Genomic DNA, 27338 nt, shown 5'->3' with positions numbered 1-27338 from the left:
ACACACACACACACACACACACACACACACACACACACACACACACACCCTTCCATTAGGGAACTTACTGATAGTGGCTCCAGGAGAGAGAAAATGTTTTGTACACAAATTACAACAAGTAAGAATGTAATAAGTAAATGCGAAAAGCAAAAGAATTAGGGATGAGGGCTTTCCAAAGGGAAAACTTCTTAGTAGTAAGATAGGAAACTATGGACATGTTGAAAAAATTAGCATAGAAGCTTTCTAAGTTGAAAATTTCTAAGAGAATTTTATACTTATCAAAGGTTGGCAACCTATAGTGTGCATGCCAATACTGGCATGTGAAGTTATTTTGAGTGACGTGGCCAGGGCCAGTCCTGGGACAAAACTATGAAATCGATGAGGTTTATTTTGTGGTACAATTCTACCTCCCTTATTAGTTTCCTTTTATGTTCTCATGCTACCTTCTCGTTCCATGCAGAAATTCAGTTCTCCTATCCTTCCACCCCACCTACTGTACTCCACATGTAACTTGAAGACTAAAAAGTCTTCAATGATATTATAAATAATTATAGCTCCTCAAGGTAGGGGTTGATATTTATGGATGGGGTGGGGTTGGGGTTGCTCCCTACTTTACCTGCTAGTCAGGTTAGGTATGGTGGTTCCTCAATGTTGGTAGATGGTACCTTGTCTTCTGGCTGTCTTTCCCCTCCTTCTGACTACCTCATATATGTCAATGGGGGTTAGAGGAGCTCTCCTCTCTGGTTGCCCTGACTTCTGCTTCAGTCCCTTTTCCATTTCTAATGTTACTACCCAAATTCAAGCCCTTATTTCCTCACACTTGAGCTCTCTCAAGAGCTCTGGAACTGGTTTTCCCTGCCTCTAGTTTCTTTCTATTGCAATCCTTCTGGACCTCTCACATCAGAATAATCTTTCTAAAACATCATGTTGATCACGTACATTCCCTTCTCAAAAACCTTCAAAAGCTCCATGTTGCCCACAGAATAAAGTTCAAACTTTTAAAGTTGGAAACAATCCCTAACCCTCCCAGTCTACTGTCAACAGCCTTCGACTCTCGTCAGGCTTTTGAACGCTCCGTAAGCATGATTGCTGATTTCTTTGATCTCCCAGTTCCCTTTGACTGGCTTTATCTCTCTTCTCTCTGCTTAGCTAACTTCTGCTGCTCCTTCAGAGTCCAGCTCAAGTCTGATCACAGATTTTGCACTGGAAGGGACCTCATTTCAATTCCATTTTATAAGGAAGAGGAAATGGAAGCCCAGAAATGTTAGCTGATTTGCTCTGGTCACACAGGCATGATGCCCCAGAGCAGAGATTTGAACCTAGGTACTCTCACTGCAAAGCCAGTGGATTTTCTCATTAATACAGACTTCCTAAATTACTATAGTTCTCAATGACAGCTTCCTTCCCTGAACTCTTAGAGTACTAGTTTGGCATTCATTTGGCTTGTCTCAATGCTGCCTTGCATTGTCATTCAACATTTCCTGTGTACATTGTGTGCTAGAAAGGATTCTTTTTTCAGATAAATTTTGTGGCCATTTTTTTATTTTTCACTTGCCAAAATTTCCCACTGTATCCTTCCCCTTCCTAAAATACAATAAATATAACAACAAAACAAAGGATTATTTAAGAAGAAAAAGAAAAAAAAGGAGTAAGGAGGAAAATCAGCAAAACTATCACTGTATTTTTAAAAATGACAACATGCTCAATGTTTCAGACCCAGGGGCTGCCCTCCTACTTCTGCCAATGAATGGGCCGAGGTGTTTTCTCTTATCACTTTGTTGGGGTTCAGATTGTTCTTAATAATGTTGCAACATTCCTTTTCAGATTGTTCTTTTCATTTACATTGCTGAAATCATTGTGTATGTTGTTTTCTTAGTTCTGCTTATTTCACTTTGCAAAAGTGAAGGGCTTAAAGGTAGGCCAGCATTGCTTAGAAATAAGAACTTTCACTGTTTGAAAATTGACCAATAGCCAAAAAGCCTGAATAGAAAGGATCAACTCTTTGGTGTAGGAGCCTTCCTGATTGGATACTTGGCCAGAGGACTTCTTGGGGAAACTGATTCCAACATAGTGTGGTCTCCTGTACTCTTATATCTCTGAATACACACCTATAGGGGACTTTTTTACCTAGAGGCACCAAGAAGCATTTATTTAGAATAGAGTTTTTAACCTGGGATTCTCAAACTTTAAGAAAAATGACAAATTTATTTCAATTTTTTCCCTTCATAATCCTGTGTATTCTGTGGAGAAGGAAATGGCAAAACCTTCTAGTATCTTTGAAAAGAAAACCCTATGGTGAGAGGTCCATGGAGTCATGAAGAGTTGAATGTGACTGAAACAGCAGAACAACAGCTACAAATTTTATGTTCCGCATTTTACTTATTTATTTATTTATTTTTTAGGCAATTGGGGTTAAGTGACTTTCCCAGAGTCACATAGCTAATAAGTGTCGAGTGTTTGGTCTGAGGCTGGATTTGAATTCAGGCCCTCCTGACTTCAGGGCCAGTGCTCTATCCACTGTGCCACCTAGCTGCCCCTTATGTTCTGCATTTTAAAAACATTACTCTGAAAAGGGTTTTCCAGATTGCCAAAGAGACCAGGACCAAAAAAATGCTAAGAACTGTTGCTTTAGACCACACCTGCACAACTTGTGGCCCGTGGGCCACTTATGGTCTGTGAGCACACCAAAGGATTTTGAGGGGCCTGCAAAAAATGTAAAGGATATTTTCCTCTACATTTTTCACAGGCTGCCTGAAATCCTTCAGCGGGCTGCAGGTTGTGCAGGCCAGCTTTACACAATGTAGTAGGCACAACTAAATAAAGAGTTCCCAGAATTTCACTTTCCGTATTGTTAGTATAGGATTGACAGAGAATCACTCACTGGAAAAATTCCCTAGACTATACCTTCCCAAGAAGGTTGAATGCTTGGCTTCATAGTGGTAATAACACCAGAAGAGGATTATGATTGGTAGGAAGTATCTTGAAAAGGGCCAGGTTGAAAAAGTGTAACTGCTAAAGAGGGCAGGAGGGAGGGATGAATAAGTAGGGATGAGGAGACAAGCTGTGGGCTGTTTTGAAAGTAGGGTACAGAAGAGTCCAGTGGAATGGTATTGCCATGATGTCCTCAAATACAGGAGTCCCAACAAGATCCTGACAACTCCAGATTCAAAGTAAGAGGCATTATAAATCTCCAGCTTGTCCTGAGAAGCCAATGCAGAACTTTAAAAAGCAGACATGATTGTTTTCTTGGATGAAAACTAGTGTCCTGAGTGCAGATTGTTACCTACCTGCAAACCCTGAAGGGCCTGGAAGACCTGGTAGTCCTTCTTGGCCTTGAGGTCCTGGAAAGCCATGTGTTCCGGGAGGCCCTGGTAATCCAGGTTGACCTGAAGGACCTGGGAATCCAGGCTGACCCTTCAACCCAGGCATTCCAGGCATACCTGGGCTTCCTGTAGAAAATCAGAAAAATGGGTTTACATATCCAAATCTGTAAATTATTAATAATAAATTATAATAAACAACAATAACTCATTAATAAAAAGCATCATCACATACAAATATAATAAATTATGTTATATAATAAGTAGTGTAATATATTACTATTATATATGATATATAGCAATAATATAAGTATATAATTATATGTTAATATATAATATTTATATATTATTATATAACATATAACATATAAACATTATATTATGATATAACATATAAAATTAAATTACTATAAATTATTAATAACAAAATCTTTTTGCCCAATGTTTAACATCTTACCAGATAGAATCAGATTGACCTCACAGTGGCCATTTGTAGAAGATACATGACGAAGAATATAATTGCAATCTTACAAATTAGAAAAATGTAGCATGAGGTAAGAGTAATATCATAATTGGCCCAAGAGGGCCAATCTTGGAGTCCGGAAAACTTGAGTTCAAGTCCTATCTTTGATATGTGCTAGCGGGGGCCTCATGGTACAATTCACTTAACGTCTCAGTGCCTTGAGGAACTGTCAAGGACTTTAAGTTACAATTACACTTGTACAATACAAGTAAACTTGCTGATCTGTGTTAGTGAAGAGAATTTCTACACTGGTTGCCTATACTAGTAAAATCAGAGATCCAGACCAAAGTAAATAAATAGATAAAAGGAATTTCAAATGTTAAGTTGCGACTTCAGGAGCCTGATAGTGAAGAATGTTTTCCTTCTCTTAGAGGGGATGTGGAATGAAGAAAAGAGCTTTGGACATGACTAATGCACTTATTTGGGGCACTGTGTTGCAGCAGATAGAATGCCAGGCCTGAAGTCAAGAAAACTCATCTTCATGAGTTCAAATCAAGCCTCAGACTCTTACTAGCTATGTGACCCTGGGTAAGTTACTTCACCCTGTTTACCTCAGTTTCTTCCTCTGTAAAATGAGCTGGAGAAGGAAATGGCAAACCACTCTAATATCTCTGCTAAGAAAACCCCAAATGAGATCACAAAGAGTTGGACATTACTGAAAATGACTAAACAACGACAAATGTATTTATTTTGATTTAGTATACTTCTTGTTACGAGGTAGAGTCTTCACATTGGAGTCAAAGGCAGGAGGGGAAGCCACTGGGAAATCAGTGGGAGAAAACAGAAAAACAAATGAAAAGGAATTGAGGTGACGTTGACCCAAAGGACTCCTGGACTGAGGATCCAGCCTCCCTGACACTGAGTCCTGGGCTGGACGCACTGACCCATGCCAATGCCCAAAGGACAAAAGCTTAAGCAGCTATTTCATGAGCCCATCAGGAGGCTCAGAGGAAATAGTGTACATAAAATGTTTTAGGAACTTTAATGTGTTACATAAACATGAGTTATTATTACCACTAACGTTAGTAGTAATAATAGGATTATGAGCAGAATTCATGTAACTACAGCATACTGTCACCAAGGGCATAGCTCTGCTGCTAAGGGCACCTACTCTTTTATCCTATCCCTTCTCTGTCTGCTGAGTTGATATCTAGGGGGCCAGAGAGGAGGAAAAGGAGAATGAATGCTGACAGATTGTTAAATGACTTTTAAAAGTAGGCTGTGCTATGGGCTGTGAAGTCAAGAGGCTAAAATCAAGGTTCTCCTGCCTCACAGATATCTGGCTTCCTCCAGAAAGTCTGTGGAGTAAACATTGATGGGCCAGTTTATCCAAGTAACATTTAGAGTTGGCATAAGCTGAGGGGGCTAAGAAAGAAATCACAGGCTTTTGAGGAAGATTGGGGTGGTGGTAATAGCCTCTGGTTTGTAAAAATTTTCTTCTCTGTCTCTGTCTCTTTCTGTCTCTCTCACACACACAGAGCTACTATGAGATGGCCCTGAACCACAGACTATATCTTTCAAAACTATACCTTTCGATGCTGTTATGCCAGCAGAAAAATCCATTCAGGTCAGAAATAAAAAAACAGAGAATGTTTTCCACTTTGCATTTGCTGCTACTATTATTGCTTTTTTATTAAATATTTTGGGGGATAATTTCCTTCCAGTTCTAGATTATGATTCTATGATCCTCTAAAGGAATATCTGTTAATAGGGATTCAATTGCTGAGCAAAACTAATAGCTTTGTGAGTGTGCTGGTAAATATTTAACAACTGGCTTGGGAAGAGTAAAGCTATATGCACAGTACACCTCTAAATATAATCTGCATTATTGACATTCTCTCCATCACTTTCTTTATGCTCAAGAAAATAGTAAAATAAACCCTGATTTGTAGCAGTTACTAATATCTGGGGTGTAAATATTCACACTGAAATTTAACAATCTGCTCTTGACAGCTGGTTCAAGCTGGTTTCACCCAGCACACTCCTAGCTTTTTTGTAAACACACAACATTGAACTATAACCATCTGTACCTAGGTGCAGAATGGTTAGTGCTGAATCCAAGAGTGCATTGTGTGTGTGTGTTTGTATACACACAGATTTGTGTGTGTGTATGTATGTGTGCGCACATACACACACTTACATTGTTGTTGTTTAGTTGTTTAAGTTGTGTATGACTCTTCATGACTCCATTTGGGATTTTCTTGGCGAAGATAGATACTGCAGTGTTTTGCCATTTCCTTCTCCAGCTCATTTTACAGATGAGGAAATGGAGGCAAAAAGGGTGAAGTGACTTACCCAGGGTCACACGTAGTAAGTGCCTAAAGTCAGATTTGAACTCAGGAAGACTTATCTTCTTGACTCCAGGCCTGGCATTCTATCCACTGTACCACTTAAGCCCAAGTATATTTATAGTTATGTGTTTCATATTTTAAACTATACTCAAATATATATTCCATCACACCAGAAGGAGGAAGAGCTATGTTCTTATAATATTGCTGAACTTCCTCATGACCACACGCAGTTATACTCTAAGTTCTGATGTGTTGAAAGTTTGATTTAAAAAAAAAAATTGAGAGCACTGGCTACACAAGGCTTATAAAACTGGCCATAAAGGTAGCACTAGGAGCTAGAGATTCTTAAACATCTAAAATAATTCTGCAGACATTTTTAAACTAAGACAACATGAAGCCTACAGGAAATATTTAGGTTTGTTTAAAACCAACAACTACCAGGGACACGATTGTCTAGGAGGGTTGCAACATAGATTGATTATAGGAATGCTGATACATTTGCCCTGTTCTGCTTTTCTTGAGAATTTGTAATTTTCACTTTTATTTAAGAGATCCCGTGACATCTTTCACAATGCTGGGCATTTCTTTGTTTCATTATTACCATTTCCTCAATTGGTTCTCTTCCTGATTGACTTTTAATATAGAAACCTACAGCTTTCTAATATATTGACTGACAAGGAGACAAGGGCTCGGCATGTCAATTTGGTAGTTCCTTTCTCTAGTGAACTTAGGTTACAGTGAGGGCTAGTCACAGCATGTCCAAGTGGTTGGAGATTCAGTCTTAGAGTCAGAAAGAACTAGGTTCAAGTCTTTGCCTTGATACACGGAAGCCACATGCTTCTAGATAACTCACGTATATTTTCAGTATCCCTGGAAACTCTCTAAGCCTATTGGAGAGAGGGTGTTGATCTGTATTGGTGGGAGAATCCCTTATTCCCATGAAGTCATAAATTAAATAAAAAAACCCCAACAACACCCCTTCTAAAATCCTCCAAAAAGAAAAACCAAACCAAACAAAAAAACAACCCTAAAAAACAGTGTTAGGCAGATCTTAGGTTAAAAAGTGGTTCTCCACCTTCAATCTTCTGGATACGAAATATTCTCACGCTACTCTGAAGATGCCTTGGGAGCTCCCACTCTTACAATCCACTTTGGCATTATTCCATCCTCCAAACCTGTTAACATGTTATCTCCTCAATCAAAACTTACTTGTACGATGTCTCATTTCCTCAGAAGTTTGCTTTGTGAATGACAAAAGGCTATTTTGTATTTTAGTGTTAATGGATAAAATCAAGTTAATATGTTATTCCAGATAACATTTGACTTTGCTAGAAGATACTTCAGATACTTCAGCCAGGCCATTTGATGTGATAATGGAGCTAAGGGATCATCCATCCGTTTCCTTCCAGTCGTATCATAAATGCAACCTGCCACTCTGTCTGTGATCGGGACAGCCACCTGGCTCCTTACATCCCCTCTAGCCAGAAGATGTCATTTGTATACTTATCTTGCTATGGACCAAGTAGTGGTGGATGCTTTCTATATTTCAGTGTAATATAGATGTCTTTGGCATTCAGTATGACTATGAATGCTTAGTCTTTATAATGCAATCCCTTATTAAGTGCCAAGGCTTTTGACTCTAAATGCCGATTTAGTATACATTTGCATATTTAAATTGACCCCAGGTTCAGACTATGTCAAATAAAATTAATGCAAGCTAACTTGTCAAACCAATATTAATAACATTACATGCAGCAAGTACATAATGGGTTTTTAAAGGCATTCATTTGAAATGAATCTGAAATCACTTATATCCTGCCTCTTAACTCTCAGTGTAGACCTCTGAATTATTGGGCTAAACCCCACCTATCACCTGAGTCATATTCCCTTAGTAGGATCTCATAGCTGGATCTGGCTTAACTCCCTTATTTTAAAGATAAGGAAACTGAGGCCCAGAGATGTGAACAAATTTACTTAAGGTCACATATGTAGTAAATGGAGGGATCAGGATTTGAATTCTGGTGTTCTGGCTGTAAACTCAAATTTCCTTTTTTGTTGTTCAGTAGTTTCAGTTGTGTATGACTCTTCATGACCCCATTTGAGGTTTTCTTGACAAGGATAGTGGAGTGGTTTGCCATTTCCTTTTCCAGTTCATTTTATAGATGAGGAAACTGAGGCAAATGGGGTTAAGTGACTTGCTCAGGATCACACAGCTTATAAGAGCCTGAGGCCAGGTTTGAACTTAGGTCTTCCTGATGGCAGGACTGGTGTTCTATCTGTTGTATCACCTAGCTGCCCAAAGCTCTTTCAGTTATTATATACCTAGGAGGACTAAGCTCCTTTCTTCCTCCTTCACCTTCAATTTAAAATAACAAAATGGACCATATTGAACTAAATTAGAGGATGCAAACAAACAGACAATATTATCATTATTATCATGAAAAGTATTTCAGATGAATACTGAAACTAAACAGGAGAACTCATTATGGTAAAATTCAGACAACATTGTTGTATCCTTTCACCTACTATTAGAATTATAGCTGATGGTGATATAATGCATTAAGTTTTACAAACTACTTAACATATAATATCTTATTTGATCTTTACAATAAACCTCTAAGGTAGGTCCTATAGGTATGAAAGAAAAGATTAGAAATTAGGCTTCCACAACAGAACAAGGGGATTCTGAGGACTTCCAAGATCTTGTGGATAGTCCCTCAACCAATCAGAAAGTGCCCCAAACTTCTGCAAACAACTAGTTCCTTAACAAAGAGGCTAAACCTGGAGGCTAAACCAGTTGCAAACCGTCAGGGTCAAGGACGGGACCTTGACAGGGCAAAAGCTTTTCTCCACTGTGCTTGCTTAATAAGCTTAATGAATATTAACTGACACACCTGGAGGGCAGAGATAGCCGCCATTTTTGAACATGTGATGCATAAAGTGGGAGGAGTTAACAGAACATGGAGGAACATGAGATGGGCTGTCCAGAAAGAGTGTAACTCAGATGAACTAGACCAATCCTAGCCCTGGTGGGTGGAGTATGGCTCTTACTAACCATTTAAAAGTTGATTGTACCACTGAAATAGCACTTACATGCCTGCTACTCTCATGAGAAGTGTAATAAAGGCTTTCTTTCACTCACTTCTGTAGTAGATTTTTGTTTCAGATTTTTCTAGCAGGTATTATCACCATCCCCATTTAATCAATGAGAAAATGGTTTCAGTGAGGTTAAGAACCTTGTCCATGTTAAATATGCAGACACACAGACACATAGACACTCCCACTCCGCCCCCCATGCAGACACATTCCAAACTATGTATAATGATGGACAATTTTCTTAACCTCACTGAGACCATCTATATATCTATGTAAAACAATGTACTTACGATATAGTTATGCGTACACACACACACATATATATATAAAACTATAGTTTATGTATATAAAACTATATATATTATATAAAACCACACACATATAACAGCATTCAAGACAGGAACTGAGCTAAGGTCTCTTCTTATTCTTTCAATCTCATCATACTGCCTCTGTAATATATTATATTGCCTCTTTATACCAACACAAGGAAGTTCAAGTCCATTAGGATTAAGAGGTCTTACTAACGTCTCTAGTATCAAAGGAGAGTTGCTGCTCTTACCCTCCAAACACTGATTTACTGAAAAGGAGACTTACCTCTAAATCCTTGAGGTCCCCTGTTTCCCAGTTCTCCTTTCAACCCTGGGATTCCAGGCAATCCAGGATCTCCTGGGAGACCAGTCTGTGCACCTAATACTTCTCCAGGTAGTCCTTTTTGTCCTGTTGGTCCTACAGCACCTGGTAGTCCTGTAGTTCCTGGACTTCCATCCAGCCCAGGGAGCCCTGTCGCACCTTTGGATCCTCTGGGTCCAACAAATCCTAAAAGAAAAAATAGATAACCACTGTAGCTATTGGTCATGAATAATACAGTTTAAAAGTACATCAGAAGTGTGATTGAAATGGAACAGTTTTGCAAAGGACATATACCTTTTGGTGGAGTTGTGAAGTAGTTCAACCATGCTGGAAAGCAATTTGAAATTATGCCCCCAAAGTTATTAAACCACGTATATCCTTTGACTCAAATATGACACTACTAGACCTTTCCCCCAAAGAGGTCAAAGAAAGAGGAAAAGGACCCTCATGTACAAAAATATTTGCAGCAACTTTTGAGGTTATACAAAGAACTGGAAACTAAGGCAGTGTTCATCAGTTGGAGAATGGATGACCAAATTATAGTATAGGAATGTAATGGAATTTTATTTACTATGCCATAAGAAATGATGAAAGGGGTAGTTTCAGGGAAGCCTAGTTTTATGATCTGATGTGAATGAACAGAGTCCAGTGCAGGAAATAGACAAACCAGAGAGCTTTGAAAGTAAAGTATTATTATATTCTCATATACTTCAAAGGAAAAGTAGGCTGAATGAGACACAGATTTACAGATTTCATGTACAACTCACATTATCTGTTCTATTTTTTATATGGAAATTCTAATTTTATTTGTTCTTTCTTAAACAAACCAAAAACCCCCCAAAGAGCATGTCTAGACAAGGCACCTCTTCCCTTGATCTATCTTTAGGCCTTCTGTTGCCACTTTCAATGAGACAGTTCTTATAAAATGAGTATTCTATCCTCAGGGCTTCTTCTTGTTCCTTCCTTTTCTGGTCATAATCCTAACATTTGTAGGAGATGGAGTTTTTTTTTTTAAACTATCTGAATCTTATAAAGCTATTACGCACGTTTTCTGTTTTAAAAAAGTAAACAGAAAACATAGAAACTTGGTATGACCTGTCTTGTTCTATGTGAAAGTGTTGCTTGCTATAAAACTTTTCAATACAAAATCAAAGGGAGATAAAAACAACCATAGAACGTAGAGTTAAAATGTCTTGGATTATAGATTTCCTTCTGGTAACAAATCCCTAAGGAGACAGCAGTTTTTTGGAGACCTTTGTTTCAATAAAGAATTAATCAATGGTCCCTTGTGTGAAATTTACTGTAAAAAAAAAAAAAACAAAACAAAGTCAGCTATGATGCACTCACAAGGAGAGACGTTGAATGTCATATGCTTGAGTGGTTATGCAATTCACTGCTACTAGTGGGTCAAATTACCCCATCACATTTCTTCTTTCTTAATACCCTGAACGCTGATTGACCTCAAATGGAATGCAGTATCTGAATGCTGACAGTAAGATATTTAGCAAGAGAAAAGAGTGTTTCTTTTTTTTTTTTTGGTCATTACTTACTGCTCTGTAGTATGTCATAATTACATCAAAAATTTTTCAATGAGCAAATGCATAGTGGGAAATTATTAAATATCGAGAAGATGAAGTCACAGTGAAAACAGTATTTTGTGCCCATTTTTAACAAAAGATGTGTAATGCATGATGTTTGGGGATTTTCTCAGGGTCACATTACTCTAGGGGAATTGGCAGGAGGAAGATGAATTAACTACTAGACCAATAGGTATGAGTAAAAGTAAAGAAGAGTAAAAGTTCTATTTTAATTGAGCATTAGTTAAGCTGTCTCCTATTTTTAAATGTTTTAATGAAGTAATTCACTTGCATGATGAAAGAAATCACATTTTCTCTACACTTTATGGGAATGTTAAGGGCTATTAGCATCTAGTAAGATGAGAAAATGGGGAACTTAAACTCATATCTATATAACCTTTCATTGGCCTTACATATCTGGATCTGATTTTCTACCTATGTTGTTAAAACTAATTTAGACTAATGGTTCCAAACTCTATTTCACTTTGGCATATTAATCCACGAACTATGACTCATGTCAACATAGCTTTGTACTTGGTCTTAATTTCCAAGTTTTCAGTGAAGGATATCAACAGAGAAACAGATATATGCTGGGGAAAAGAAGTGGGCTGGTCATGTAGCAAGAGTGAGGGAAAACTGATGTACAGCATATATGTTGCTTTATCATGTCTATGATTCATACTAAGCTTGCCATCCAAGTACTTGCTTTTTTAAATGAAAAATGTTTATATTAAAATTTTTTAATAAATGAAAATCCATCTTCTCTTCCTTCTACCTTCTCCTCCCCTTCCTTGAGAAGCAAGAAAACAAAGCTCTTGTTACAAATATGTATAGGTGGGCATGACAAATTCCCAGATTGGTCACATTAAAAAAAAAAAGAAAGCTTCAATTTGTACTTTCTTTCTTCATGACAACCCTTCAAATATTTGAAGATAGCTATATTCTACCATGTCTATTTTCTATTCTTTGGGCTAAACATACCTGAACCTTGAAGTCATGAACTTGAGACCCTTCACCATCATGGCTGCCCTACTCTGGAGCCCCCTAACTCTAGCAATGGATATTGTTTCTAAAAATGGTGTCTAGAACTGGGGCAAAATAATACTCCAGATGTGGTCTGATGGGGTAGAGTACATTAGAACTATCAGGTCAAGTGAAGTCAAGTTAACAGACTTTTAGTAAGTACCTACTATGTGCCAGGCATTGTGCTAAGTTCTGGGGATGTAAAGGAAGGCCCAAAAAAAACCCAGTCCTCGGCTCTCAAGTAGCTCACGGTGTAATGGGGGAAGATAACATACAAACAAGATATAGACAGGATAAATTGGAGATAATTTCTGAGAGAAGGCACTAAAGTTAATGAGGACTGGATAAAGGCTTCTTGCAAAAGGCAGGACTTGGTTCTGCTCATTTCACTTTTATTATTTTGTGCAGATCTTTCCATATTTTTCTAAAATCATTGAGCTCATCATTTCTTACATCACAGTAGTATTCCATCACAATCATATACCACAACTTGTTCCACCATTTCCCAATTGATGAGCATTCGTGCAATTTCCAGTTCTTTGCCACTACAAAGGGAGCTACTATAAATATTTTAGAACATATAGGTTCTTTTCCTTTTCCCCTAATCATCTTTGGAAATATACCTAGTAGTGGTATTGCTAGATAGAAGGAAGGTAGATTTTGTTATCCTTTTTTTTAGATAACAATTTCCAGGATCCATGGCCAAAAGAGTCTACTAGTTTTCTAGATTATAGATTATAGTTCCCAGGGTCATGGCTTATAAACATTTTCTACTGCAACTGTGCAATGAGACATAGAGACGAGTTAATGTGAATCTGTGAGCTTATTATTGACAAATTGCCTTCTTTGTGTGCTCCTCTATAAATCAGGGTCACTGATACATTGTGATACATTGGGTCTAAGAGTACAGGCAATTTAATAACTCTTTGGGCATAATTCCAAGATTCAAAAGAAGTCAACGAAGCTAGGAGGCAGAGATGAAGAGGATGAGGCTTCTAGGCATGGGAGACAGCTGATGAAAATGATGAAAAGTTGGGAGATGGAATGTCTTGTATGAGGAACAGCAAGGAAGCCAGTGTCACCAGATCACAGGCTTTGTGTAGGGAAATAAGGTTTTAAAAGACTGAGAAGATGGAAGAGTTCAGGTTATGAAGAGCTTTAAAAACCAAAAAGAGGATTAACATTTGATACTGGAAATAACAGGGAATCCATGGAGTTTATTGAATAGGAGACACAGTCAGACATGTGCTTTTGTAAGTTCAATTTGACAGTTGGGTAGAGGATGTACTAGTGTGGGGAGAGACTTATGGAAGGGAGACCAAGTAGCAGAGTACTGCAGGTATGAGGTGATAAGGCCCTTGCCAGGGTGGAGACAGTGTCAGAGGAAAGAAGTTTAAAAGTTTAAGAAGCTTATGAGATGTCCGGTTTGAGGCAATTAAAGATTTGAGAATGGAGGTCAAGAGAAAGATTAGTGCTGCATGAAGAGATCTCAAAATCACCTGCATAGAGGCAATAGTTGACTCCACTGAAGTGTATGAGATCACCAATTAAAATGTGGTGTAGAAGGAGAAGAGGGCCCAGAACAGAGCACAGAGGGACACCTATGGTTCAAGGGTGAGACTGGGAAGAAGATCCAGTAATGGAGAATGAAAAGGAATGGTCAGATAGGTGGGAGAACCAGGAGAAAGCAGAGTCACTAAAACCTAAAGAGAAGAGAGTATCAGGGAGAAAAAGGTGATCAATAGTGTCAAAGGTTGCAGAGAAGTCAAGAAGGATGAGGATTGAAAAAAAGGCATTAGATTTGGCAATTCAGAAGTCACTGGCAACTTTTGAGGAGTAGCTGAATGGTGAGGTTTGAAAACCAGAGTGCAGAGACTTAAGAAGAGAGTGAGAGACAAATGGAAGTACCAGTTGTTCTAGACCTTCTCAAGATGTTTAGACACAAAAGAAAGGCGAGATATAGGCAAATGGCTAATGGGGAAGGATATGGATCAAGTGAGAATTTTTTGAGGATGAGAAAAGAAATAGGTACGTTAGTAAGTAGTAAGGAAGGATCTCTCTAATCCTGAATGCAATGTTTTTCATTCTTTCCTTTTTTTTTTTAATGTAGCCTTAGTATACAATTACTTTGTTTTCTATATCACAACTTTGATTCATATTGATCTCGTAGTTCACTAATACTCTGTGATAATTTTCTGGTAAACAACTGCCAATGCTTCCCTTATCTAGTACTTGAGAAGTTGATTTTTTTTTGACTGCTCAATAAAGAAAACTCTGTATTTATGGGTAGGGAACCTGGGGCCTGGAGGGCACATGTGACTCTCTAGGTCCTCAAGAGTGGCCCTTTGACTGAATCCAAACGTGAAAGGGCTACACTTGAGGACCTAGAGGACAGCCAAAGGACCACACTTGAAGACCTAGAGGGCCACATGTGGCCTTGAGGCTGCAGATTCCTCACCCTGCATTAGATGCCAATCCCACAACATTGGTATAGTAAAATGCTGACATGCTAGATTTTTTTCCCTGGAAATTGGCAAATAAGTGAATTGCAAAGGTAACAAAATGCAAACCTTTTTAAAGTAGTGTCCGACAAGTGGCTTGGCACTATTTTAAGTGATGAAAGGACTACCTGTGCCATTAATATTAATGAACACTCAGAGGAGATTTATTTTTTTGTTCAAAAGTTTAAAATTAACTAGAGGAATTTGACTTAGGGAAAACTTTTACTAGTTCTTTGAACTAGTGTTTTTCCTCTTCTATATAAATTCTATAGGTATTCTCCATGAAAATTCAGAGCTAGGCAAAGGAAAACTTTGCACATAGGTCAATAGCTGAGCTTATTTCATGAAGGAGTCAACCATGTTTATTCAAGAGACAAATAGAAAGCAGATGATGATATGTCAAAAGAAACATTTAAATGGTAAAGAAAAAAATGGAGATATGTTTACTGTAGATGAAACTAGAAATCATTTTTGGAGACCAATGGGTTAGGTGTGATGTGTTTCTTGTTACCTGGTGGGCCTGGAAATCCTTCACGACCTGCCTCTCCTTGGAATCCTTTGAGCCCAATAAATCCATCTGTACCTGGGAATCCTGGAATCCCTCTTTGACCTTTAGCACCTAAAAGACCCAAACAAACAACAAATCATATTTGTGTAAGGAAACCCACACTGGTAGGTTTGGAAGGGATAGGACAAAATGCAGTTCAACTTGTGATACTTAACATGATCATATTTCAATATTAGCAGCAATGTAGCCTAGTAGAAAGAGCACTGGCTTTGGTTTCCGAGGGTCTGGGTTTGAATCTTGCCTTTGCTACTTGTTACCTGTATAATTTTGAACAGATCACTTAACTTCTTTGGGCCCTCAGTTTACTCATCTGTAAAATGAGGGGATTGGGCTAGGTCTAAGGTCTTTTACCAACTTTAAACCTAGGATGCTAAGTAATCCTATGATGGAGGAGTTGTTCAGTCATTTCTCATGCCCGTCTGACTCTTTGTGACCCCATTTGGGATTTTCTTAGCAAAGATACTGAAATGGTTTGCTATTTCCTTCTCCAGCTCATTTTACAGAGGAGGAAACTGAGGCAAGCAGGGTTAAGTGACTTGCTTAGGGTTGCACAACTAGTAAGTGCCCGAGGCCAGAGTTGAACTCCCCAGGCCTGCCACTCTATCTACTGTGCCACTTAGCTGCCTCAAAATAGTGAGTAGCTAATAGCCCTAAAAACTCCAGGATTTTAAAAATAGTTTCTAGCATCCAGAAAAGTAGTTACCTATAAAGATTCCAGTAAAACTAATACCTAAACACAAATCTAACATTCACAATCAAGGCCTTCAAAACAACTACCCTGTTCATCAACTGCCCAGCTCAGCTTCAGGAAACAGGCCCTACTGAACGCCAAAGCAGAAATAGTATGGATAGAAAACAATCTCCAAACCTTCCATCCTCAGTAGGTGGATTGTAGTGAAGGTAGTAGGAGATGGTGGAAATCTCCAGAAAAGAAGCAAGGGGCTCCCTTCCTGGATCGGGTATTTTCAATACTGAAAAGCACTTAATATGACCACGTTACTAGTGGTAATGCTTGGGAAGCTGTAGAAAAACATTCTATTATTTGGTTCCCTTCTGAAGAATGATAAGAGAGAACATTTTTTCATTGGGAATAAGGATGTGGGTGTGGTTAGACCCTCTTCGTCTAAAGAAAGACTAGCTCCAGAAATAGGTCTACCACATAGCTGTGCATCACTTTACATATGTGTGCACACTGCATATGTGTGACCTCACTCTGGAACAGTCACAGAGTCCTGTTCCATATGTGGTACTGTCGTCACCTTTGCTTCTCAAACAAATTCTTTCTAAACTTAATTCCTGGCCCTCAGACCCTTTCAGGGGCTCTACTGTACCATAGGGATGATGATAGAGGCCTTAGTGGTATCTGTGACAGAAAGGGATATAGTTATACTTAGATTTCTGAGAGATTTGAAATAAATAACATAATTGATTGATAGCCTTAACCAACGATAAGATCATCTGGCACTTTCTTTATTTACATGTATAAATTATTAGCTGTTGTGATAATTAAGGGTTGGATGTTTTAAGAGACGTTTGGAATACAGAGGAAAATTTCCTCAAAACTGGAAAAAAATTCCCAAGAGCAAGAAATATTTCTATGAACCAAATTCATTTTATTGAAGATCCTCCCTGTATTTTAGTAAAAATAAATTCATTGGATGCATGGCTAATGTTACAAGAAGCAAAAACAATAGCCCCCTATATGTGACTGATTGTAAAGATTTTTTTTATCATAATTTCTGGACTCAGAATATCATGTAGGGCACTCAGAAGATATTAATTGCTTGTGATGAAGATGATGGCCCTAATTAAAGCAAGGAAGAATGTTGCAGGGTTCAACTACTATATTTCAAATTCACTGATGGTTATGTGAAATGGGGAAGAACTAGACCCCTTAAAAACATCCTTATTTTATCCTAATAGTAATTAATAACAGAACAAAGAAGACTCTATTGACACAAATCAAGCTGGCTCTCATACCATAACACCATTAAAAAAGGCTAAATCAACAGAATTAACTATAAGAACCATGATCTACCAATGAAAGATCTAATTCCTCTGGCTGAGATGCAAAGCAACTACAATCTGCTCCTCCTCTAACTTTCTAGTCTTATCTCATATTACTTCTTATCACACATTCTGTGTTTCAGTCCAGCTAACCTACTTTCCATTCTTTCTAAACGTGCCCTCAGTTTCCTCACCTCTGTGCCATAAACCTAAAATGTCCTCCTTCCCCCACTCTGCTTCATTAAATCTTTTAACAAACTCACATCATTTGCCACTTCCCCCATGAAGCCTTCTCTAATCTCCTTTGTTAGTAAAATAATTCCTCCCACTTTGGATGTTACATAATATTTTGTTTTGTATTTTTCTAATATGTTATGAATTATTTTGAATTATAGTTACTTAGGTATCCACCGCGCCTCCAATTGGACTATACACATTTTGAGGTCAGGGATTGTGTATTAGTGGCTCTTTCTGGTTCCCTGGTGTGGTCTTTACATTACGCAATTAATTTTGTGTATATGGGATATAATATAAAGTAAGAACTTTCATTATTTTAGCATTATTAACTGGAAAAAATGTACTTTGTCGCATGCCTTTATCAACATGTAATAACTTCAGAGATTTAAAAAAAAATTTATGTGAAGCCATCTTCCAAATGTATTACTAGAGTGGTTTGCCATTTCCTTTTTCAAATGAGGAAGCTGAGGCAAACAGGGTCACACAGCTAGTAAGTGTCTGAGGTCAAATTCAAACTTAAGTCCTCCTGACTCCAGGCCCAGCATTCTATCTACTGTGCCACCCAGCTGACCTCCCCCCAAAAATCTATTATTTCTCTTTCCTCTACTTCAGAGGATTATACCAGTGTGGTAACTTTTGGCAGCAAACTTTTCCTAAAACTTATTTATATAAATATAAATTAAATACTTATAAATTAATTTATATTTATAAATTAAGTACTTATATTTATTAAATGTTCTAATCAATTTTGGGGGTATATTTTCTTTATAATCAGAGAATTAGGTTTTCTTTTCCTACTTTAAGTTAAAAAATATAATCTCAAAAAGACATCTCCCTTTCTTCTTTGCAGAAGTAGGGGTCTATGTATGTGAAACATTGCCTATACTTTCAGATTTGTTCAATGCTTTGGTTGGTTTTGCTGAACTGCTTTTTTTCTCTTTGTTATTAGGGGTAGCTTCTTGGTAGCAAAGGGGGCAATACATTTGGAAATGAAGATGATGTAAATGTGAAAGGTAGCACTAAATTTTCTTTTAAAAGGCAATGCATTCTTAAGCTCTTTATTTGTATTTATCAACATTTAAATGAAAAAGAAAAAAAGCCACTTCGGTTTCTGTTGACCGGGTTGCAGATTTAAGAGCAAAACAAACATGTTGCCCAAAAATGAGAGTTTATTACTTTGTTTCTGAAGGAAAGTTGTGTTTCTGTAGTTAATCCTGGCCAATCTCACACTGGTTCAGCACTTCAAAGCTCTTTCTCACATCCTCACTCTGTTTCTGTTATCCAGAGTCAGACCTTCCAAAACTTGCTTTTTCCCTCTGAACAAAAACTGGTCCTCAAAGCAAGGGACCTCAAAGTACTTAGGCACATTTCAATCTTGGAGGGCTAGCTGAGCCTTCTTCTGCTACACAGTTCCCTAAAATCAACTGGAGTTTTGTTCAAGAACAGGACATAAAAGGGTGTTAATCACTTACAAGGGGCTCCCTGACCAGGTCCAGGTGAATTCTATTAATCAATGGAGAAATGTGGAACACCAAAATCCCAAGACACCTCTACTGTGCTTAGCCTGTCTAACTGAATCACTGGGAGAAACAGAACAGAGAGCACACTGGGAGTCTCTTTGTACAGAAATAATTACACAGATCAACAAAGACCCTAAATCACAAGCCTCATTGTGTACCTGGAGGCAGCCTGTGTTTACACTGTGTAATCAACTCAATAGGAATGAGGAACTGAAGCAGCTCTCTGGGTATGCATGGCTGTTACTGGTCTCTCTGGGGCAGTACTACTACTATAATGAAAGGAAGCCACGCGAAGGCAGATAAATCTTTGCCACCCTGGTAATTTCTACAGATCTGATTCAGAAAACTAACTAAAAAGATCTCTTTACTATCTGCAAGGACCCCTTGAAGTCTGTTGCCTTATCTATAAAATGAGAGATATCCAAGGCCCTTCCTGTCTCTAGAATCCTGTGATCATAGGTAATTTTCAACAGAAACTTATAAACTTTTCCCTATTGTATTCTGCAAACACAAAAAAATAAGGTTTTTTTTATTAGAGAACTTTACTCAAAAGCTTGTGATATACTTTATCTTGTACCCACCAATGCAACTGTAATCAATATTGATTTCATTAATAAGAGATGAATTTGGGATAGAAATGCTATTCCCCTGAAAAAAAAACTCTATAAAGGACCAAATGGAATAGCTCTTAAATTAATCAAGTTTGAGATACAAACTTTTCCTCTTGTCAACAGATAATGAACCCACTTTTCTGAGATCTTCCTCTGGTGGTCTGGTATAAATTACAAACTCTTACCTATATAAGACTTTTAGAAATCACAGAGAAACCTTTCCTTTCCCTTGCAGGGAAGTACATATTCTATTTCAATGAGTCAGACGCTATAAAAAGAATCTCTTTAGTTAGTTTAAATTGTCTTTAAGTATCAATAATGAATAAAAGCATTTTTTTTTTTTTTTGGTGCAGATGGTCAATGGCGGCTTTGAGTGAGGGTCAGGGAAGTAAGTAATGAGTCTAAGATAAAAGATAAAGGCAAGTCACCTGGATTGGCTGTAAGAGGTATAGCTAATAACTTCAGGAAGGTTACCGTGGGTCAGTGAGGCATAAGGACCAAAACTTGAATCTTTCACATTCTTTGTAAACCCTCCCTTAAAGTCCCCTGTGGATAGCACAAAGCCTGTAAACAATGCAGAGATTTCTGTTTCTAACCCCTCACGATGTGTGGCCAGGGAAACAGTAAGCCATTTTACTAAAAAGATTCACTTCTGTTCTTTCTATGATCTAAACTATAGGAGTGCCTCACTTTGAAAAAATTCAATATGGTGTTGTGTAACAGCAACCTGAAGTAGATAAAATAGGGAGTGAGTATTTGGAGTTTTCGATTTATAAAAGGATTCACCAAAGACTTTTTGTAGTTCACTCCCTTTTATATTCAAGTGATTTAAAAAAAAAAAGATTATGACCCAGTCATAATTTGCAGAATGCATCTGCGAATCATTTTAACCGGAAGGGGTGGACAGATAGTGCTAGGAGTCATTGCCAAATGAAGACGAACCACAAATGAAGATCTTAATCTTCTCTGAAAATTATAATATAAGCTTGATAAGAAAGCAAGTTTTTGTTCCCATTTAACTTTTTAGGAGGGCATCTATTTCATAAAACAAATATACATGAAAGTATAAGCGTAAAACAGTGTTCAGGGACCATTTTCAAAGGAACTCTGAACAACAGATGTATTGGATGGGAAACAGACATGTACATTGGCCCAGATCCACTGGTCCAGGGCCTGAAAGGAAATAGGCCAGATTAAAGGAATCAGGCTATGAACATTTTTATTAAAATTGAAAATAGGACACATTGCACCAATATTTTGCCTCCTAAAACTATTATCTCATTGCAAAACTGGATTCATGACTTTTGCGATATTAGTATATGTAGGAAAACTGGATGATAGTTTTATGAAAAGTTTTGGTCTTTTGAATCTAACTCAAGAATTTACAAACATCTCTGATACACAAATGAAACTTACTTTTCGAAGATTACAGTCCCTGCCAGAAGACATTTTTCCTGAGTTAGAATTAGGGATTTGAGGCTATGTGAGGGATTAACTAAGAGGATGAATAAATCTAAGTTCTTCAACAGCTGCAAAGAGGACAGGAATTAAGAATGCTACACTTGTATGAGAAGGGAAGAAATTTAAGAATTTGAAAATATTTTTTAATTTTCCAGGGACTTGAGGAATGCCACCATAACTATTACTGAACAGAAACATTAAATGTAGAGGAAGGTGTTTAATATTAATGGCACTTTGGAAAACAATTATCAGCTTATGCTGGTCACTAATCTTAGTGCTTTTTGGCAGGGAGAAATGAGGGTGCTGGAAGTCTGATTTCATATTTGTTTTCCAGGCCTACTTTCTTAAATAGTTTGGGACACATTATCCATAGCTAAAATAACATAGATTTTTCAGTATTTCAGCTTAATAGAACATGAGAAAATGTTAAACTGATTTTAATAGAACCTGGTGTTACATGTAGATATTAATTTATATCACTGATTACTAAAGTTTTTATCCTGCAATTTCCTTAAAGTTTTGCATCCTCTAAAATTTCCATTCATTTAGAGCAGGTTCTGTCTCTACCAAACAACTCTTAAAAGCCCCATAACTCCAGTATCTGCCACCTCTCCAGAGAGCTCCCCTTCTTCACTCCTTAAAAAGGAGTTATATTCCCAGTTTAAGAAACAGTGGAATAAATAACACTAGAATTCATGATTGATTGGAGTTTACCATACTGAAAATAATAAGCAAAGATCATATATGGAGAGTTAGAAGGGACCTTGGGGAGGGTCATCTAATCCAGGTCGTCTTAAACTTTTTCCGCTCCCGACCCTTTTCGAGTTTCAGCAATGTTCACTGGCATTGTGTGGCCTGAGGGCATGCACAGTGCAAAGTGTACATGCTGTGTGTTCAGAACCAAGGTTTCAGTGAAGTTGCACAATGCAACATGGGTTAAGTGCTGCCAAAAACACCTTAGATTCATTACGCGTTTGATTTTTAATTTTTGTTCATTGTGCATTCAGAAATCTTTCCCTGTTACCAAGGCCGCGACCCACAATTTAAGAAGCCCTGATCTAATCCACCTTCCTCATTTAACACATGAGGAAACTAAGGCCAAGAGAATTTAACTGACATGCCCAATGTCACCCAGATAGTAAGGGGCAGAGTGAGAATTCAGAGCTGTATCATCTGATGGCAAATCCAGCACTCTTTCTATTGTGTCTTGATGCTCTCTTTTGAGGAAGATAAAGGCTTGCTTCTTAAGGGCCTACTGTACCTTAGGGGCCTATTTCATTTTAATGATGCAAATGGTTCTTTTATATTTTTATCCCATTGTTCCCATGAGATTGTACCTCAGAGCTGCTTTTAAAGCTTAGCAACTGCACACTTAATTGTTACCCTTTCCTAATTTGAGCTACCATTTTTGGGGAAATGATCTCTATAGTGGGTCGAGAAGAATGTGCCACCTAGAGATTAGCTGGGTGCCCATGGCGTTTCCCTTTTCCCCCTCTAACGCACCACTGTTGATGTAAAAGAAGAATACACTTTCATTTAAGCTCCAGTTGCAGCCACTAGAATCTTGGTTTCTGGTGTGACACTAATAACATTAATTCCTTCCATAAAGCACTCCCAGGGCTTAAATTCCATCCCCTGCCCACAATGATTAAGGGCATGTCTGGAAGCATCCTCTGCTTTGTGCTGCCAGCTCTTTATTAAAGCATGGCACCCAACTGAAGGGCTAAAGTCACTGGATGGTGGCCCATGATGCAACAGCTGTGGCCACCTGGGCCCTTCTCTGTGTAATGGAAACTGTGCCACTGAATTAGCAGCTGAGCTGGCCAGGAGTCGAGATGTGTTACAAAGGATCATGTATTCATAGGGATCTGTCGTTAGGACTTTGGACAGTGTGTTCAGTCAATGCCATGGTCAAAACCTAGACTTTAGAGGTAAAATCTTTTCAGCCCTATTTGTTTCCATTTTCTCCCTGCCTAAAGATCAAACAAAAGAAATATTCCTCTCTCTGTGCTTTTCATTTTGTTAGGAGATAGAAGGAAAGCTCAGTAATAAATTTTCTTCTCTTACAGAGAAATCTCCTGAGCTTGGAGAGGTCTTGAATGAAGAAGTCTACATGTTTCAGGGGGTGTCTACTACAGTTTATACACTCCTTTCTCTCAGCTTCCTGAGTGTAAGCACTTTGTGACCCGGAGCTTCCCTTTCAATTTGGCTTCCAATGTTGCCTTGGTTGTGACATGTATTTTGAAAAGCAATGAAGAAATGAATGAAACCAGGTCTGTGGTGGGAGCTACACTAGCTTGTGTTCAAGATGCCATGAGAGTAGATTGACTTCTATAGCAAGAGTAAATGAACCTCAAAAAGCTGAGAATGATATTTATGATGGTAGAGGAAGGAGAGGAGGAGGGAGGAAGAAAGAAGGAAAAGGGAAAAAGTAAAAAAAAATTATAGTTCGGAGTTAAGGGCTAGTAACTGAGGGGAAGGGGTGGTAAAGTGAACATTTTTACCTGGAGATCCTGGCAGTCCAGGCAGTCCTGGAGATCCTTTAGGTGCTATTACACAATCTAAAAAGAAGGTGAAAAAAGACGAGTTGAAACAATCCATGTTGAATCTTATGGCTTTTAGTGTTGCCCACATCAAAAGAACTAAAAATAAAAGTGGTTACCGCTATATTATTAGAGCAATTTAATGGTTGAATGATCCTGGCTTTCTGATGTAAATACATGCTTAATTTCATTATGCAATGAAATAAAAATATTAATTTCTATAAAATGCAAATTAAATAAATGTAGCCAAAAAAGAATCAAAACAGTACATGGGCAAATGACTCATTCATTTCCTTATTTTTGGAACAGCTTTCATTATAAGCTGAGATAAATGAGATCATTCCCAGTGGGTGAAAGTGAATCCCATTTAAAGGATTATAGATAATAATAACAATAACTAGCATTTATTTATAGGGCTTTTAGGTTTGCAAAATACTTCATAAATATTATTTCATTTGATTCTCACAACAACCCTGAAAGACAGATGTTATTATTATCCCCGTTTTACAGATGAGGAAATTGAAGCAGACAGAGGTAAAGTAACCTGCCCAGGTTCACACAGTTTAGTAAGTGCTTGAGTCCAGCTTTTATCCCAGGTCTTTCTAGCTCCAGGCCAAGCACTCTTATCTTCTCTGATACCTAACTGCCCCTAGATTTCCTTGTTTTATAGATGAGAAAACTGATACCACAAGGAAATTAAGTGAATTGCCCATGATCATACAGGTAGAAGAGCCATAATTTGAACCAGTGTTTTCTGACTAAAAATTAAAACTTTGTTCACAGCACGATGCAGCCTCCGCATTGTCCTTGTAGCTTTATCTCAGGATGTAGCCATCTTACAATTAAAAAAAAATCTACTTCTCTTTTGGGACTTCAAATACCTTCAAAATGAACAAACACAAAGTAACCGCTTCAACGCAGAGCAAGACCAAATAAGGATGAAGACCATCTCTGGTGAAGTTAATGAGAGCAGTTACATTTGAGAAGAAATGTATCATGTTGGTTGTTTCTGTTTGAAGAAAGCCTATTTCGAAGGACAATACTGCTTTTCATCTGTCTTATGTCTGTTTGCCTGGGAATTCTTCCTGCTAGGTCAAGCTTATCCTTTTGCCAAGCCTAATAACCCAACTCTGGAGAGAGATAGAGCCCTCTTTACTAGTTGTACATGAACCATTTGTACACTGGCTTAGAATGCCTGGGTGATCTTTCCTTGTAAGTTCCTCTACACTACATCTGTCCAAAGTGAGACTAGTCTGACGCTGTTATGTCACATTTAAGTATCAGGCAGTGGATAGAGTGCCCCACCTGGAGTCAGGAGGACTCATCATCCTGGATTCAAATCTGGCCTTAGACACTTACTAGCTGTGTGACTTTGGACAAGTCACTTAACCCTCCCTGTTTGCCTCAGTTTTTTCATCTGCAAAATGAGCTGGAGAAGGCAATGGCAAACCACTTCAGTTTCTTTCCCAAGAAACCCAAATAGGGGTCATGAAGAGTTGGAAATGACTTAAAATAACTCAAAAACATCAACAAATCTGAGCTCCATAAAAGTGCTATAAAAACCATAGGAGATAGGTTCAGTGCTTATCGGGAATTTACACTCTAAAGTGTGATGCATATGTCACATGTAACATGCATGTTATACTTGAAAATACAGTACAAACGTTTTTTGGGTCATTTCTCGATTATTTTCAGTTTTTAAGTTGACTTGTCATTGTAAAACATACCTACAAATTTCTGCCTACTGAAATCCTTTACCAGTTTTAGTTTAGTGGACACTTCCTCCATAAAGGCTTTTTCAGTCTCATTCATCTGCAAGTGATCTTTTACTCCTCCCATTTGGCATTACACTTTTGTTTAGGACTCTGCTTTGTACTTTTTCCTATTCTCCCTCTATTAAAGATAGGTATCCAATTATAAGTCTAAACTCTTCTACTAGACTGTAAGCTCCTTAAGGGCAGGGAATATGTCTTATTTTATCTTTAAGTTCCCAGTAGCTCCTCACAGTGTATGCTTAATAAATGCTCACAGTAGATACTTAATAAATGCTTACAGAATTGAATTATTTGCCAAAATAACTTGAGCCATACATTATTACCAGAAAATCTGCAATTTGCAGTTTCATTCCAATTAAAAATAAAATCAGGTGAAATAAATATTTTTATTTTCAGCTATAAAGGAAAACTTAACTATGGGTCCTATATTATTTAGCTGTTTAACAATTTCAGGATGCACAAAAAGCTATGCATGCACAAACTTTTTTAAGTGCCAAATTTCTTCTACACTGTGAGAAAGACTGAGGGGTTAGAGATACAGAGATAAATTAGACACTTCCCCTTGAAATAAAGGAGATTATTATCTAAAGACCCAAAAGTCTTAGGCTAATTATAAAGAAGCAATAATGGACTAATAGCCGATGCAAATGAATCACTGGAAAAACAACCATGAGATTGCAAAATCATAGAATCACAGAATCTAAAACTTGGAAGGGGTATCACAAATTATCTCTTCTAATCCATAGCTGAGCAGGAATCCTACCTGCTCAAGTGATCTCCAGTGACGGGCAATGAATACAGGAAATCCCTCATGATTCACATAATCTCCCTGCTCTCCTCAATGGCCCCTCTGTCCTTTAATTCTTAACAGAATTTGAATCTCCTACCAAGGGGTCAGGAGCCTACACCCTCAAGGCCACATATGGCCTTCTAGGCCCCCAAAAGCAGCCCTTTGACTGAATCCAAACTTCACAGAACAAATTCCCTTAATAAAAGGATCTGTTCTGTAAAACTTGGACTCAGTCAAAAGACCACAACTGAGGACCTAGAGGCCACATGTGACCTCGAGGCTATAGGTTCTCTATCCCTGTGACTGACTCTAAGTCTTCCTATATTGAATAGTAACTAGCTTTTACCTTTGGCACTGCTAGCAACAAAACCATCCAGATACTGTTTTCACTCATGTGAAGATGTGCTCAGAATTAGGAGTCAGATCTGGGTTTGAATTCAAGTTCTGTTATGTATTCTCTGTGTGATTTTGGCAAGTCATTCCTCCTCCATGTACCTCAGCTGCCCCATATGTAATATGAAGGGACAGGACTAAAGGTTCTTCCAGCTCTATATCCTATGTTCCTACATGATACAAATGTATTTAAATGTTTAAAGAGATATATATTCTTATGTATTTATCCATGTATTTATACACTTGTGCTCTTTATATTTGATAATACTATAGAAGATTCTGTAAATCTTGTTTTACTTCTTGCAACTTGAGGGCAAGTATCTTGCTTTCTCCAAACTCTTTAAGTGTACTGGGAGGCCCATTTATATGTATTTTCCTCCCTCCCTCCTTGCCCATCTCTTTTCCTTCCTTCCTTCCTTCCTTCCTTCCTTCCTTCCTTCCTTCCTTCCTTCCTTCCTTCCTTCCTTCCTTC

General features: G+C 37.9%; 1 protein-coding gene and 1 long non-coding RNA gene across 4 annotated transcripts in view; one reads left to right on the top strand and one right to left on the bottom strand.

Moving 5' to 3' along the window:
• The window catches only part of LOC114046112 (collagen alpha-2(IV) chain-like), a 287529-nt gene that overhangs the window by 42417 nt on the left and 217774 nt on the right, over positions 1–27338 (bottom strand). For both annotated transcript variants that reach the window (XM_027866367.1, XM_027866368.1), the window contains exons 27-30: positions 23870–23926; positions 15473–15580; positions 9825–10046; positions 3288–3449 (exon numbers count right to left, since the gene is read on the bottom strand). In XM_027866367.1, coding sequence (XP_027722168.1) covers positions 3288–3449; positions 9825–10046; positions 15473–15580; positions 23870–23926 — 549 coding nt within the window. The remainder of the gene's footprint in view (positions 1–3287; positions 3450–9824; positions 10047–15472; positions 15581–23869; positions 23927–27338) is intronic.
• LOC114046114 overlaps positions 1–27338 on the top strand; it is a 38335-nt gene that overhangs the window by 5441 nt on the left and 5556 nt on the right. Inside the window, exons 2-3 of one of the 2 annotated variants that reach the window (XR_003569464.1) lie at positions 23435–23638; positions 24692–25262. This is a non-coding gene — a long non-coding RNA (uncharacterized LOC114046114). Of the gene's footprint in view, positions 1–23434; positions 23639–24691; positions 25263–27338 lie in introns of those variants that run through there. The other variant, XR_003569465.1, reaches the window with a different exon arrangement.

This window comes from Vombatus ursinus, unplaced genomic scaffold, assembly GCF_900497805.2.
Source record: "Vombatus ursinus unplaced genomic scaffold, bare-nosed wombat genome assembly UNPS02014781.1, whole genome shotgun sequence".
NCBI classification, from domain to species: domain Eukaryota; kingdom Metazoa; phylum Chordata; class Mammalia; order Diprotodontia; family Vombatidae; genus Vombatus; species Vombatus ursinus.
Note: the sequence above shows the minus strand (reverse complement) of the source record. Positions and strands in the feature narration are given on the sequence as shown.